General features: G+C 43.2%; 1 protein-coding gene across 1 annotated transcript; it reads left to right on the top strand.

Annotated features, from left to right (window-relative positions):
• Window positions 1-6,965: 6,965 nt before the first annotated feature.
• LOC149952431 (cholinesterase-like) lies at window positions 6,966-9,308 on the top strand. The gene is made up of 7 exons (XM_090170169.1): window positions 6,966-7,008; window positions 7,072-7,537; window positions 7,598-7,980; window positions 8,061-8,350; window positions 8,417-8,639; window positions 8,702-8,907; window positions 8,971-9,308. Exons 2-7 carry the CDS (start codon window positions 7,084-7,086, stop codon window positions 9,254-9,256), a joined length of 1,842 nt encoding a protein of 613 aa, XP_090026295.1. The 5' UTR covers window positions 6,966-7,008; window positions 7,072-7,083; the 3' UTR covers window positions 9,257-9,308.
• The last annotated feature ends 7,452 nt before the right edge of the window (window positions 9,309-16,760 follow it).

Raw genomic sequence — 16,760 nt, 5'->3', positions numbered from 1 at the left:
TAGCCTTGAACACTTTTATAGTTTGTATAGTTGGTCCAGAGATGTCGCTCTTGTCCGAAAGCTTCGGCGCGTTTTTACTTCCACATCAAGATATATATCGAAGTGGGACTATTGCTATGGACGGAATGTCGTTAAGTGTTGTTGTTTGTTTGTGTGTTTGTTGTGGAAAGCGACGACACGGTAGATGGGGCTGCGAAAAATAATTAATTAATAAATTTTATATTAGTGGCCCTCACCGAGACTCGAACACAGATAGCTGCGGGCCGCGTAATCTCCAAAACCCGACGCCTCTACCAACCCTGCCACACCGCACGATAAAAATTTTATTCGGAACATCTAGTCTTTCCTTGCAACGCGGGAGGGGGATTTGTCAAGTTAAGTTGTCGCAATGCTCGTTCCTTTTTCCGGGTTTCTTACGTATATTTACGGCGTTTTAGGGTCAAGTTAACCTCAAACTTCGCCTACCCCCGCCCTAATTTCGACCCCTTATCGAAACCGTGTATGGTCAGAAGTAATAAAAAAGTGTGGCACTTTCTTATCGAAACCGTGTGTGGTCAGAAGTAATAAGTAAGTGTGGCACTTTCTTATCGAAACCGTGTATGGTCAGAAGTAATAAATAAGTGTGGCACTTTCTTATCGAAACCGTGTATGGTCAGAAGTAACAAATAAGTGTGGCACTTTCTTATCGAAACCGTGTATGGTTAGAAGTAATAAATAAGTGTGGCACTTTCTTATCGAAACCGTGTATGGTCAGAAGTAATAAATAAGTGTGACACTTTCTTATCGAAGTCGTTTATATGTGGCACAAAATAATATTATCGCCTTCTTGGAGAACTTGTATAGTTTGTATAGTTGGTCCAGAGATTTGGTCTCATTCGATAGAACTCTTTGACGCGCACGCAGTGCCGTTAATTTCCGCCCCCTCCGAACAACCCCCTTAAAGGGAAAGTGACCGAAAAAAACAAGTTGGTCTCATTCGATAAAGCTCTTTTGACGCGCACGCAGTGCCGTTAACTTCCGCCCCCTCCGAACAACCACCTTAAAGGGAAAGTGACCGAAAAAAACAAGTTGGTCTCAGTCTCTCTCTAACATAGGATGGTGAATTTTATATCAAACAATAGGAAATCAGATGGGCTCAACAGCTTTTCTATCAGTTTTCCCACCCGGGTCTCCTGATGGTGGGCGGCATCCACTCTTTAACTTAGGATGGCAATTTATATATCAAACGATAAGAAATCACGTAGCCTCAACAGCTTTTGTATTAGTTTGCCTACCTGTGTCTTCTAAGCTAGGAGCAACAAACACAACACCCCACACAAGGAGAACGCAACCCGTCAAAATTCGTGGATTTTCTTGTGTACGTTTTTCATTGGCTAGACGCTTTAGCGCCTGCTGCCGTCGGAAGGGGAAAATTCGGAAATTGTCTTCCCCCCGCCCGTAAAACGTTCAGCGTAAAGGCTCGTGACGCTCGTCCAATGAAATTCGTACACAACCCTTCGTTAGCGTGTTTAAAGGCTAGCTGCGTTCTCCTTGTGTTTGTTGCTCCTAGTTCTAAGGGTGTATAGGTTTGTCCACTCTAATACACTGATGTGGAACTAATATTACGGCCTGGGCCGACTTGTTACATTTATTAGAGCATAAACTTCCTTTTTAATCCAGATATTATACGCAGTGTTCAGCGATATCTAGATACACTATATCTAGATACGGATCTAGCTACGTTATTAGGTACTATTTTTTAGGTACAAGATACAATTGTGGGTAAAAGATACTACCTATTTTCAGGCGAACACAGAGAAATAAAAAACTCTTACACATACCTTTTTTTCCGTATCTGTTTGCAAAGAATGTATCTTATGTATCTCAATTATTGCCCTTTGGTATCTTATCTTTTTTTGAGGGGCTATATCTGCGACGTTCCTTATCTGAATCTTTCTTGTTTTGGTAGTTATATTTTAATGCATCGATAAAAAGATATACCAGGTACAAAGAGTGAAAACGAACGTAATTATGTTTTTAGTTTGAATAAGCATTATCTTGGTTTCTTTCAGGCATCTCTTCGGGGGGAATGTCTACCTCCCGGGCGTTAAGAGGTTGCCAATGGACATCACACACACGTTTGTCTAGTAATACCCACCCTGAGCATTGTTACCTTCCCCCGAGGAAACGTTTCTGAGAGAAACACTGAGCATTATTAACGTTTGTAGCATACAAGATTCAGACTCAGGGGCAGACAGGCGCCTTTTTCGTGAAGTGGGTACTGTAATAATAATCAATAATAATCAGCCAGGCTAATACCCAAGGCACCACCTTAGGCCTAAGTCATCAAGCGACTTTTGAAGCCATTTATTCAGGTGGCCGGGTTACAATGCGTAGGCTTTCGGCCCCCCAAAAATCACTTTTCAAGCGGTCCCAAGTCGAACTAAAGGGTAATTTTGGTCGCGGCCCCGTGAAATAACGCTCACCAGCCCACCGGCCCAATCCGCCCCAGGTCAGACTTTAAAAGAAACACCTACTAATTTAATTAGTATTTCGCATAAATGTGTCGGTACTATTAATACGGAAAGTATGGTGACTACCGCTGAGTTCAGTGTTTCTCCATCTTTCCGCTACTATCCTATAATAAAGGAAGACGACGAAGCAGTCGAAGATATGATGTAGGAGAAGTAAGGTCGGCGCTAGGGCATGGCGACAAAGGCGACCGCCTAGAGCCCGGCACTCAGCGGCACTTATTGGGGACCAGCATAAATCCGTCAAGGGGGGTGGCGGAAGTCTGGACCCGGAACACCCCTGGTCTACGCCACTTGCCCGCACTTAGCGACATGTTTTGGGATCCCGCAGTTAGTGACACTTATTGGTATCCCGCATTTAACCGGGGTTTTTGGTTCCCCCTGTACTTAGCGACAAGGTTGGACTTCACTTAACGCAAATTCTCACCCAATGGCTTTCTGAATCTAACTATCGGTCGATTTAACGTCTTGAGTTAGCTTTGTTGATATTCGGTCTATGCCTGCTCTTATTTGAAATGTTCTGTTAAATTTCGTGTCGCTACTCACACTACATAGGAATCGTTATGTATTAGGCTCTTTCCATGAGCGCACCCAGAGCGACCTTTCGGTGTCGACGCATCTGAACGGTCATGAAAATTACGCGACGCGATATCGCCGCCTGTTTCCATTGTCGAATCGAACCCCCACTGATGAGTAGATCGCTCCATTTGTAGTGCTACTAATTGGCACTTTGAAGCATTTATCCTAATATCTTCTTTCTAGCCCAATGCGGTGGATTAAGTCAAACTCGACTTTCACCCAAACTAATTTAACTTACGCTTACGCCCCAAATTTATACGTTCATATAAATGTAAATTTGACGGTGAAATTAGTGAAGCAGTTTGGATATATAATTCAGATTGTACCTGATCATGTGAGAAAAAGATAACGGGTTGATATGTTCAGATATAAATTAGAAGCACTAGATTTACCAGTGGTTTTTAATTCGGAAATTGGCTAAGAGGCACACCGAGTATAGAAGGAATAAGGAGAGAAACACCCAAAATGTAGTGAGAACGATGCGATGACCGTTTCCAAGAAACAAAAAGGAGCGATATTTTCTCCCCGGAACACCTCTTTTGTCGTGCCAAGAAGGTCGACCACTTTTATCGCACTAACCCGTTTCCATGACCGTTCAGATGCGTCGACACCGAAAGGTCGATCTGGGTGCGCTCATGGAAAGAGCCTCTATATCTAAACTGTACCTATTATCTAGATACAGATATTTTTACCTTTAGATAAAATCACTTTTTACTGGGTACTATATTTTAAAATAATAGGTGTTCGATGAAATATCCGATACGCAAATATAACTCTCGAATACGTATGAGAAGATAAACAGTATAGCACGTTTAGATAATTATAGCTGAACTAGATAAAAGTATCTTTCCACTAACAATCAACAGATACGCTAGATACTTTAACCTTAGATACAAATATCTTTTTACCTAGTATCTTTTATCTTTTGCCTAGATACCAAATCGCTGAACACTGATTATACGTTACCTTTAGGCCAACTTGTTTATTTCACGCTTTGAAACCCGACGTTGCGTACAAAAATTGTTAACAAGTTTCGCTCATATAGCCTTCCACTTTATGCGAGTGGTTTACTCTACGTATAGTAACTTCATAAGCGTAGTATAAAAAGCAAATACAATTTTTTCCGAAAATGAGCTCTTCGTCATTATTAAAAACAATGTCTCAAACACACTATCATTTAACTCTCAACGCAGTATCTGAAAAATGATTTTCGTTGAGACCGTTGCTAACGTGACGTAGGATCTTGTTGAACGCTTTTTACGCTTGTTGTAAATTTTGTAAAATATCGTCTGTTGCGGCGTCGGCCTTCCTCCGTGCTGCGACGTCACGTGAAAAACCTGCTCTTACAGCCCATGACGGGCAACGTGACGTCAAAACCAGAAGCCAAAAAACCCATTCTTTAAAAAACCGCCGAGGGGCTAACCAAACTCTAAAAATCTGTACACCGATTACATAAATGTGAAAATGAGTACAGCCTTTGGTAGTGCTAAATCTGTACTCACTTACGTAATCATTTTAGTGCAGTCAAAGCTACAGGCTTGTACACCGATTACGGGGAGTGATCAGCCCCTCGAAAACCGCTTACCGTTGAGCTCAACGCTAAGCTTTTATAGAGTTAGTGAACGCAGACAATACTAACCTACTAATCACTAACAAGAGAGAGTAATTTGAACTTAAAAATACCCATGACCACGTTTGATTAATCATCCTGTCCATTAAATTATTAAGCGCACTATGAAAACCTAAGTGTAAATTTCATTATATCATAAACCACCCTGTACATTAACTCAATCAACCAGTCCTTTAAAATAATCAGGGCACTAGTTCTTGACAACCGAGGAGTTACCTTACCACAAAAAACTAATTACAGCACTTGATCAATTACCCAGTTCATTAGGAACAATATTACAATCACCCTCAAAAATTATTTGTGCCCCCTCAAAAAATATCAAATTGTTTCTGTGCCCCCTTACAATATCGTTGTGCCCCGATTAATATCGGAAAAGATTAGGAGAAGCCGATGTAAATGCTTCTAAATCCACTAAATTGATCATGTTTAAATCATTTCTATTTCAATATTTAGGAATATTTGTTCCTAATTTACTTTTGTTATGACATATACACATTTTGAACCGGACGCCACAAACTCTCTGTAAGGCACTGAACGTGCCCCCTGAGGAATTTGCTGGGCCCCCTCAACTGAAAAATCCTGGCTAGAGGCCCGGTCAAACCATTATATGCTTAGCGCCCACTGGCACTCATCGTTTTACCAACTTCAAATAACCTCTTGTAGAAGGCAGTGCGAATAATTTGGAAAGCCAGTGAGCGCGTGTAGTTTTAATAGTTCAGTATATAATGAAACACGTGAGGATGGCACGTTACTTCTCATTGGTTCTGTAGCTTTTACGTTACGCAACCCCTTACTTTGTTTCCCTATCGCTAGCTGAGTTCTAAAACCAGGTAACTCTAATTACGTTAATTAAGTTTTTGACATTTTTCTAAAGAGCAATTCTAAATTCGTTTATACTAAATATATGAGAAACAGTGCCCGTGTAGTTTTAAATTGATAGATTTTTTCATTTTTAAAAAGGAGTGTGTAATACCAAGAATGTATTTATTTATATTCAGGGATAATGAATATGTCGAGACTATCGACGGACACGTTGAGCCCCCAACCCCGTCACGCAAAGGGGGGGGGAGGAAAAAAGGAGGCGGTCTTATTTTTGCGTCCTCGCAGCAGCGTTCATCGCGTCGAAAAACGTAATTTTTAAGAACCAATGAGATTGCAGTATTATTTGATTTTATTAAAGCGGACGAGCATACCGGGGGGCCCAACGGGTGGAATTGGAGAAACGCTAAAAATAATCTCGACATATTCATTCTCCCTGAGTAGAAATAAATACATTCTTGGTAATACTACTTTTAATATTTAAATAAATAAAAAAATAAAAAAATCTGACACGCGCTGTCACGCGATGCGTAATAGGCGGTAGCATAAATTGCAAGGTCTTCTCATGGGCAAACTACTATTTGCCAATGGTCTTCTGGGAAAAATTTAATTTGGGTAACATTTGAGCGCCATCAAAGGGTAAAAAATAATATTCACCAGGCAGGAAAGTTCACTATTAAAAATTAAAGATTTTATTAAAGAAAATTATTCATAAAATTTGGTGGTAAGTTAAATTGGTTAAAGCATATAATTTCATAAGCATCATAGGTTGAGTTATCAAACTGACTTTCTTTTAACGACGATTAGAACACTTTTTTAACCTAGTCTTAGTGAAGTGGCCCCTAAGGTTCGTAAGTAACCTTTCCTGGATAACTCATAAATGATCATGGCCAACTTCGATAGCGGAAGTGCCTGGTCTAAGTTGGCCATAGCATGACGTATTTCCTGGAACCTTTTAACAAGTTCGTGAAGACCGAAACAATATATGCTAGTGCCTATTAAACTCCAAGGCAGACTAGATCGCGTAGTGTTTTGGAAAACATCATTCAAATTGATGGAATTATCCCGAAGCACTTAAGCAAAAAGAGCATCCAAGTCGACACAGGGAACAAAAATATTTTAGGTTACTTGAAACTTATAGGCATCAATCGCCTATCGATGTGAAACTAATATTTCGGCTGGGCCGGGCCGACTTGTTTTGTTAAGGACATACTAAAAAACGAATCTCGGAAAGGAGAGTTTCGGTTTGGATGTTAAGACCAACATTCAAAGAGTAGCCATCATCTTGTGTCATCGGTGAAGGGAAGGGAATCAGATGTAATCAGACACCACCAGTCATTCAATCCGATCGAAGCCGGGGGTTATCGGCCGAAATAGCTGATAAAAATTAGTGAGGGCCCTTTCATTTTGCGGTCGTAGTTGCCAACGAAAAATTGAAACAGTCTCAGACAGTTAGGAAATCCCCGTCTAGTAAGTGAACATCCATTTAGATAACATTTCTTCAAATGCTCAGATTTATTTTAAAACTTTCAGGCTAAAATAAAAATGGCTCAGACGTACTTTTGTCTGTACATCTTGGTCATTGTCGTGTATCGCGCTCAGTGCAAGTCCGTAGAAACACCGGCTGGAGATAATGTAGTACCCCAACCTGGGAAGGTGGTCGCCACCAAAATCGGCCCTATAGAGGGTGTCCAATTAACGGGGAATACGGGCAAGAAGGTCACGGCCTATTTGGGAGTTCCCTACGCCGAGCCGCCTCTGGGAGAACTCAGGTTCCGCCCGACTGTTCCCTTCCAAGGCAAGTTCGAAGAGCCCTTCAAGGCCAATCAAGGTCCCAAGGTCTGTTACCAAAGTGGACCAGAAAGTTTAAGGAAATTCATTAAAAAATTGGGTTTCTACACGAGAAGGCCGTACTCCGAAGACTGTTTGCAGCTTAACATCTACGTCCCGGAAAATGTGCCTGAAAAGGCTCCGGTTTTGGTGTATTTCCACGGAGGAGGTAACGAAAAATCTAATATCTGTACTCCTTGCGTATCTTTGATATTTTATGGTTTCCCAGCTTTCTACATGGGATCATCTCTGCCGTTATATATTAAGGGCGAAACCTTAGCGTCGGAAGAGAACATCATAGTCGTAACGGTCAACTATCGTCTCGGAGCCCTGGGGTTCTTGAGTTTGGGCAATGAAGAAGCCCCTGGAAATGCCGGTCTATTCGACCAGCAAATGGCATTGATCTTCGTCCACGAAAATATCGCGTCTTTCGGAGGAAATCCTGGTGACGTCACCATTGCCGGAACTAGCGCCGGTTCGTCTTCCGCCGCCTACCACATCTTGTCACCCGGAAGTACGGGATTGTTCGAGAAAGTCATATTGCAAAGTGGCGTCCCAGCCAATCCATGGGCTTATGGCAGCCTGGAAACAGTCGTAAAGAAGTCTTACCAGGTAAAGTGGTTCGCCGAACCTATAAGTTTGACTTCCATTATAAGTATTATAATTGCATTGTATATTATCTACGTTCTCAGGTTGCGATAGATACGGGATACAAGGGTAAGAAGGACCCATCCAGCGTGGCCAAGTACTTGAGATCGTTGGACCCGGAAGACTTGAACGATGGAAATCACTTCGGAGACTTGGTTGCCGAAGAAAACATCATTCTGCCCACCGTCGACGGACACTTCTTGAGGAAAGACCCTGATCACGCCATCATCGACGCCATGGGCCCGGGGGGTAAAAACGTCAGCGTGCTCATTGGTAGCTGTTCCAACGAAGGGTCCATCTTCGCTGTTTTGTCGCACCCGGAACTATTCCTCCGGTAGGCGCCCGAAAGGTTTCTTTTGAAGTAGTCCATAGTGTAGCTGATTCGAAATGATTGTCTCAGCTACGAAGACAACGCCATCAACTTTTACGAGTACGAACAGTTGATACGAAGTTTCGGTTTCGAAGATGAAGAGGCCTTCGCCATCACCCATAATTACGCCAAGAAAGAGAAGCAAGGAGATCCTCATTACGTCCGGGACCTGGCTATGGAGACCATCGGGGATTACTTGTTCGTCTGTGACATTAACGAGTTTTCAGAAATCTTGGCCGATCATGGACTGAAGGTAAGTCTTTTTAATATGATGATTCAAAGGTCGCTTTAGGTTACAAACTCGAATCTCTGCAGGTGTATCGCTATATCTTCGACATTGACCTCCCATTTGACATCCCTAATATGCCGAAATTCAAAGGAGCGATACACGGAGCCGACTCCGTGGCGTTATTTGGGACTTTTTTCAGACCCATCGAGGATGGTCTCGACGATCGGACAAAGGCATTCCTTCAGGTTAGCAAGAAGGTCATGCATCGATTTGGAAATTTCATAAAACACGGGTAACATTGAAACATTTAGGACTATTTCCGTCCGAATCTCTAAATGGAAATACACCGTTTCAGGGACCCCAACATTGAAGGAGTGGAACCTCATTTCCCCCTGTTCAAGACGCAGGAGGGCAGCGTCCTGGTCATGAAAGCGGGACAGGACGAAATCGTCCACCATCCGCGAGGCAAGGAATGCGCCGTCTTCAGGGAGATTGTCCCCGAGGTGGAGAAATTCACAAGATGCAAAGGGTCGCGAGCCAATCCTCATCACAGTAATAGGCTCCACCATCAACATCATGGAAAAGGACATAATCATGAAGAAAATGATGACAAAGAAAACAATCATCACGAAGATCATTAAAGTCCTTGTACAGATGTGTTTGAAGTTATTAAAGTTACGGGACATTTATAAAGACCACTTTCCATTGCTTATACTATAAATCATAAGTTAAGGGGAAGGGAAAAAGTAGATTAGTCCATAATTAAACGGGGTAAAATAGCTAAATCCTAAACAAATTCGAAGAAATAAAACACTTACTAATAACTCGTACCAATAGGTCTTCGAGCAAACCAAAAGACGCGAATCTCGGATCAAATAGATCTTCGAGTAATAAACTACATAAAAACTAAATAAAAAAGCCAGATATTCCAACGGTAGACCAGTTTCGTTCTATATGGTACTCATCAGTACTGTGCGGGAAATCTGGCTGGCGACTGTTATATCTAAAAGAGAAACTAAGCCTAAACATTAAAAATTTCAAAACGCGTTGCATAGCAACGTAAAGCCCCCATTTCGCAACGAAACCGGTCTACCGTTGGAATTTCTGGCCATTTTATTTAGTTTTGATGTAGTTTTTTACTCGAAGATCTATTTGATCCGAGATTCGCGGTTTTTGTTGGCTCGAAGACCTATTGGTACGAGTTATTAGTAAGTTTTTTAATTTCTTCAAATTTGTTTAGGATTTAGCTATATTATCCCTTTTAATTATGGACTAATCTACTTTTTCGCGTATTTTATCATACTTTACAATGCAGTCCATAGGTGGTTTCTTCTAACTTAACTTAAGGGGAAGGGAAAACGACTTTTTGTTAAACTTGTAGCTGAGTGTAGACCTAGCTTTACCCGGTACAATCTACAAGTTTTCCCTTCAAGGGGAGCTTAACCTGTCTAATTATCTGGCAGTTCGGAAAACCCTTTTTTTGTGAATTGCCTATTAAACATTTTCAAGGTCATTTTATTTTATTTTTCAAAAATTTTTGGTAATCTCTTGTTGATTTTTATTAAAATATCTTTTAAATTCTTAAATACTTCGGTTAGGTTTAATCAGGGTTTAAAATGCTTTGCTAGTTTGAAATGCTACACGATGCTATTTATATAGGTAACGTTTGGTCTTAATTTCTAAGCCATGCTATGCTATTATAAAAAGAGTTTGAAGGGCTTAATTGTTATCTTTGCTAAGGTTTTTTGAAGAGAGTAGCTTGACTTTTAAGTCGCCATAGAGCCACCGTGCGGCCAACGCTGTGCTTTTGGTTTTTCGTCTACTAAGCCATGGCCCACTGCGCATGCGCTTGCGTTCTCTGGCCCCATAGCGGCCCACTCAAAGAATTTCAAATCAATGCATTGGCGCGAAACTAAAGTTAAGCGATTAGTGTCATCGTCGTCCGCCGAGAGCGTTCGTCCCCACCCTAAAAACGCGTCTTTTTACAACCGAATTAACATCATACTCTATGGTGGGAAACTCAACAACTAATGAGTACGTTCTGCTAAAAAGTACCTAAATATTCTTAAAGCGAATATTTTTTATTTTTAAATTATAATTGAAAGTTACATTTCCATTCATAACTTAAAAAATTAGGTTTCAGTTCAGTTTTTTTCAAATTGTTTAGCAAGAAAGTTAACCCTAGATAGTTTTAGTTACAACTTTACCATGTAGCCATTTTTCCATACACATAACTATATTAACTTCATTATCTTCTAAAGAAAATAAAATGATTATTTAGGTGAAATTTGTTTGTACTTAGATTTACATTGTTTGAAACCCTTTTAAGAATAAGTTCCAACATATATTTATATGGTTTTGAATTTCAATTTTCAAAAAGTCAATGGATTCCCTAGATTATACAAAATATTGAAGCGTAATAATACAGTTTACAGGTAATTAGAAATTAAATCATTTTTATTCGACCATTTAGTTACTCTTCAGGCCCGTAGCCAGCGAGGGGGCCTGAGGGGGCATGTCGTGTCGCGGGCAGTATCAGGCTTTCCATAAAGTGGGCCGGCGGCATTCGCCGCCAGCGCTTTCTTGTAGTTCGAGGTCTGACCCCCCCTGTTATCTTGGGTAGAGATTTTATTGGGGCGGAAAAAATAGACCTAAGAATGAGCGAGGGAGGGTGGTCAATCGGCCCCCTACCTCAGCGCGTCGTTCCCTTCGATTTCGAAGAGGAAGGCGAAAGGGTAAATTATTGTCAGGTAGACAATGACAGTTTCGGCGCCGTGGGAGCCCCCGCAGCGTTGGAGACGTTAGTTTCAAAGTCTAAGTGCACGGATGGGGAGAGGGAACTTTTGTTAAAAACCATCTCGGATTTCCGAGAAGTTTTTACGAAACGGCCCGGCGAAACTTCTATCATTGAACACGCGATAGAGACGGGCGATGCCAAGCCGATTTTCGTTCAGCTAGTAAAAGAAAGCGAGAGGAGATTGACAAGGTGTTTGATGAGTTGTTGGATCTAGATTTGATAGAACCCAGTGTCTCGCCTTGGGCTGCGCCTATTGTACTAGCGAGCAAGCCGGATGGTACCAAACGGCTTTGCATTAACTTTAAGGGAATAAACGGGGTAACGGAGTCTGACTGTTACCCCATGGCTTCGATTCCAAATATTTTGGCGTATTTGGGAAGCGCGAAGTATTTCACCACGTTTGACCTCTCGAAGGGCTTTTATCAAGTCAGCGTTAGGAAGTGTGACAGGCCGAAGACCGCCTTCGTCTGTCATCGGGGGCTTTTTCAATTCAAAAAGATGCCTTTTGGAATGAAAAACGCACCGAGCACGTTCATGCGTCTGGTGGATACCGTTTTAGCTCCTTACAAATGGAAATTTGTTTTGCGATTTTACGACGATTTCGTCGTATATTCCGAATCGTTTGACGATCATTTGATCCACATTCGAAAGGTCCTAGAGCGTATAGCCGAAGCGGGATTAACAGTTAACCCGGACAAGGTGCAACTCTGCGCTGACGAGGTGTCGCTTCTGGGCTATAAGGTCGGACCGGGGTACTGCAAGCCAAATCCGGAAAAATTTAGGGCTATAGAGGATTTCCCTCAGCCCAAGAATGTAACGGAGTTGCAGCGATTCCTCGGAATGATCGGGTATTATCGGCAGTTCATCCCGAATATGGCGGGAACTGCCAGGCCGTTGTATGACTTGCTGAAAAACGATGCAAAATGGCATTGGGAGGATACCCATACCAATGCTATGCGGGAACTAAGTAGGCAGGTTAGAGACACGGCGGAGTTGGCGCTCCCAGATTTAAATGGGAGCTTTCTCATTAAATGCGATGCGAGTTTAAAGGGCTTAGGCACTGTGTTAGAGCAGAAAGGCGGGAAAGGGATGACCCCTATAGCCTTTGTAAGCCGGGGACTCGTATCGGCGGAGCGCAACTACTCGACGACGGAATTGGAATGTCTTGCTGTGGTATATGCCCTCAAGAAATTCCGAATGTACGTCGAGGGTACGGACTTTGTGATCGAAACCGATCACCAAGCGTTGAAGTGGTTACGACACCTTAAGGAGCCGGTGGGCAGACTTGCCCGCTGGGCCTTGGAGCTACAGCCGTATAATTTCGAGGTGCGATACCGCCCAGGGAAATTGAACGTTGTAGCGGATGCTTTATCCAGGGCCCCTCTCGATTCCGAGAATGGTCAGGGAGAAGCGGCGGTGACGTTGGCGGTTTCAGAGGAAAACTCTTCTGACTCCGCGGAGGGAGAAAACTCTTCCAAGGAGTGGGGGCTTCCTTTCGACAGGAAAGCCATCATAAGTTCACAAGTTACTGATCTAGGGTTAGCGAGGATTATCGCTGAGTTAGAGCGGGTTAGAAGCTCTAGAAGTCCGAATACGGCATTGGAAGCCGGGACAGTACTAGATCAGTATATAATGGACAAAGATGGCCTATTGTTTAGGTATTTCGCTCCTTGGGATGAGGAGGATGAAGACGGGCTTGAAAATGCTTGGAAAGTGGTGGTACCTAAGAGACTTAGAGTACCATTCATTAAGTATTTTCATGACGATGCGCTTGCCGGCCACCAGGGGGTTTACAAGACGTTTAAACGTTTGAAAATCAGAGTCACGTGGTCGGGGATGAAGCGGGACGTTATCAAGTATGTGAGGGGTTGCGGGGTGTGCCAGAAAAGTAAGCCATCCCAGCAGTTAACCCCCGGGTTACTTTCTAGCGTCCCCAGTGAAAGGCCTTTTGAATTGGTAACCGCTGATTTAATGGGTCCCTACACTCGAAGTGCCAAGGGAAATCAGTACCTACTCGTCATAGTAGATCATTTTACAAAGTGGGCAGAACTCTACCCGCTTAGGAGAATGACTACTGAGAAAATATGGGAGAAAATGTATGAAGTTTTCTGTCGATATGGATTCCCACGACAGCTTATAACTGATAATGCATCCGTATTTTCTAGTAAAAAGTTCAAAAGGGCCTGTTCGGATTTCGGCATTCGCCCTAAGACGACGGCCCCTTATCACGCTCAGGCAAATCTGACTGAGCGGATGAATAGAACTATAAAGCCAATGATAATTTCTTATGTCGAACGACATAAGGACTGGGACGCCCGTCTCCCAGAATTAGGCTTTGCTTTGCGTTCAGGCGAGAGCAAAGCGACAGGGTATTCGCCCGCCGCTTTGAACTTAGGCCGAGAGCTTCGCGCACCCCTGGATTGGGAGTTGATACCAGGAAATACTTCCGGTAATCGAAGCGCAGGCACGTACGCCGAGAAACTGAAAATTAGGCTGCATGATGCAATCGACCATGCACGCTTGAATTTACAGGATTCGAAGCTCACGCAAAAACTGCACTACGACAAGCGTCATCGAGCTGTTTTCTACAAACGTGGAGACCTCGTATTGCGCAAAACTCATCTTCTTTCCGACGCTAGTCGTGGTATCACGGCTTCGTTGGGAGATAAGTTTGAGGGGCCGTTTGTAGTGCAGGAAAGGACCACTCCTTTAACATATCGGCTGGGGGACCCGAACTCCGGTGATTTCATCGGAGTAACGCACGTGTCCCAGCTGAAGACTTTCACCCCGCCGTGGCAAGGAGATGACCCTCCGTGTGACGAAACCGGGAGGGGGGCGGAAACACCGGACGAGAAGAAGGAAACCCTCTCTCGTCCCAAGAGGAAGAGACGGTGTAGAAGGGGTGAGAGCACTGTAGACCCCCCTAAGCATCGCTACAATCTGCGTTCAAAAGCAAATGCCTAGTAACACTTTTTGAGTGGGGGTCTAACTTATTGCGTTGAATTTGAGATACCTTGAATTGTACGTAATTTTGGCTGAAGATTGTTGCGCATTCGCGCCATCTTTTTTGCAATTGTAACCAGGATCGGGGTGGTCGATCCCGTTCTCGCCGGTCGGGGCGGGGAGCAGCCGCGTCCACCAGAGGCCTCGCGACCCGTGGACGTCAGGATGGGCAGACGGCCCAAGGAACGCCGGGGCAGACCGCCCTGTCGAGAGGAGGGCAACCAGCCCAAACTACAAGGCAGACGGCCTTAGGAGGACCCTTAAGGCATACCGCCAAAGGAACAAGGGGGCAGTCCGCCTCCTCCGCAACAGCATCACCGGCGTCCATTGAGGCCTGTTGATCTATTTCAGTGCCGCCCGGTGGCCCAAGCAGCAAATGCTTGGGGTAGTGGGACGCCCCACTCCCCATGTCTTCCAGGGGTGTACTGTGGGGAAAGTAGCTCCGAGGGTGTACCCTTCGGTGGCTGTCCCTATGGTGCAAGGGGTTACCGTTGTCAAGTCAGTCGAGCCGATTCCGGTCGCTGAGCTTGGCGCTGCCCCTACCCCAGTCTTACCCCCACGAGTGCCAGGATCCGCCGTCACGATGGATCTGGACACTTTGTTATTGGGGGATAACGACGTCTCTCCCCTCGATAGCGGCGACGAGCATTTTCTCGACGCTATGGACCACCTTTACCTCACACCCGATGCCTAATTTTTGGGTGGGGGTGTGTAAAGCCCGCATTTTCATCCGCAAATGTAGGCTTTGTCCCTAACAGTCTTTCCCTTTACTTCAGAGAGTTATCTCGTTGTTTTGGGCCAACGCTGCTGGGGAAGGTAGGGATGACTCATCCTTGCTCGCGTCTTCCACCTTTGGAATTCTCCGAAAGTGGCGAACTCTGACCCGAAGGGTTAAGAGCGGAGTAAAGTTACCGGTGACGCTTACTATTGCACCACAGTGAGTCCGCAAGATTTCTTGGCGGGCTTACTTCTCCAGCCAATTAGGTTGGAGACCGGTAGCGTCATCCGAGGGGCCCGCTATATAAGGGACGTCGGGACAATGGATTAAGGCTCTTGGTTACGGACTCCGACCTAACCAGTCACATCTTTTATATTCTCTCTTCTAGAGAAAGTTTGTTTAGTGCCATGCCTTGTAATATTTGGTAAATATACATATATATATATTATTAATAAAGATTATTTTATAGTGTAACTCTCGTACATGGTTTAGACATAAGCCGACAATTTCCAGGCTTCACACTATACTAACTAAGGTTAATTTCCCGTAGCACTGTAGTCTAACTGCTAATGGTCGTCGTCGTCGTCGTGTATTCAGTTGTATCCAAGTTATCCAACTATTAATGGCGGCCTATTTCACTTTATTCCCTCCGCGTAGTTCTCAGTTTACAATGGCTTTAAAAAAACACTGTCGAAGAACGGACTTACCTTTATTCGATCTCGTTGGCAATATATTAAATTACCGGTAGAACAGAACTAACGACGTAAGAAGTAAGGAAGAAAAGCAACTTGTTTGTTGTGAAATTAGTCCAAATCGTCAATTTAGAAAGTAGTCTATATCGAAAGGCTATTATTATGGATATTTCTAGTTGTTTAACAGACTTTAACAGAAGGAGTCTCTTACTTTTATAAAGAATTTTATCAAGAATTCAGCAGATAATTATAGGTACTAATCTATTAGGTGTCAGCAGAAGGAGATAAAGGGGAAGGATGACACAAGGGTTCTCTACTGTAACGGCAGTCCGACCAACCTCAAAAAGGTGCGAAAATATGGCGGGAGTACACACTTTTTCAAACCAATTTACTCCCAAAAAAAACGTAGTCCCAAGAGATCTCCGCGGTACAATTCCGCCTTGTTGTCTGCTTAAGTCGACTCGAGTAAATGGACGATGTAGACTTTGTTTGTTTGGAAACCTGGAGGTATGTATTTTATCTCAGATTTTAATTAAAACTATTAATAGTTTTGACTATTACCTTTTAAAGTAGTATTTGTTTATAATTAAATTATTAAAACCGGAAACTAGGACTAGTTTGGGTCAGCATCAAAGTTAGAAAATTAGTTATTAAACAAGGCTTACCGAATCGTTTAGTTTCCTCTTTTTACTATCGCTTTCCTGAACTTTAAAGCCGTCTGTTTGCACGTATTTACTTAAACATTTAACTTGACTTGGCTTTATATTAACTTGGGTAGATTTAAACCTTTTACCCCGCGAAATTAAATCAACTTGAACAGATTTACTAAGATTCGCCGCCATAGCAATCTATTTTCGCGTCTTTCGCGACGTCAGTGAGTCACGTGAGCTGACGATTCTGATGGCATCGTATGTCATCATTACGGCATACGCTTG

The sequence above is a fragment of the Leiobunum rupestre genome, chromosome 3 (genome assembly GCF_980474605.1).
Source record: "Leiobunum rupestre chromosome 3, qqLeiRupe1.1.hap1, whole genome shotgun sequence".
In the NCBI taxonomy this organism is placed as follows: Eukaryota; Metazoa; Arthropoda; class Arachnida; order Opiliones; family Sclerosomatidae; genus Leiobunum; species Leiobunum rupestre.
The sequence above is the reverse complement of the archived record's forward strand: the minus strand, read 5'-3'. Positions and strand labels throughout refer to the sequence as shown.

Excerpts from the sequence above, each read along its gene's own strand:
- LOC149952431 (XM_090170169.1), top strand. The coding sequence starts at position 7,084 with ATGGCTCAGACGTACTTTTGTCTGTACATCTTGGTCATTGTCGTGTAT. Across the intron at positions 7,538-7,597 it reads GGTGTATTTCCACGGAGGAG|CTTTCTACATGGGATCATCT; the intron begins GTAACGAAAAAT and ends ATGGTTTCCCAG. Across the intron at positions 8,640-8,701 it reads TGGCCGATCATGGACTGAAG|GTGTATCGCTATATCTTCGA; the intron begins GTAAGTCTTTTT and ends GAATCTCTGCAG.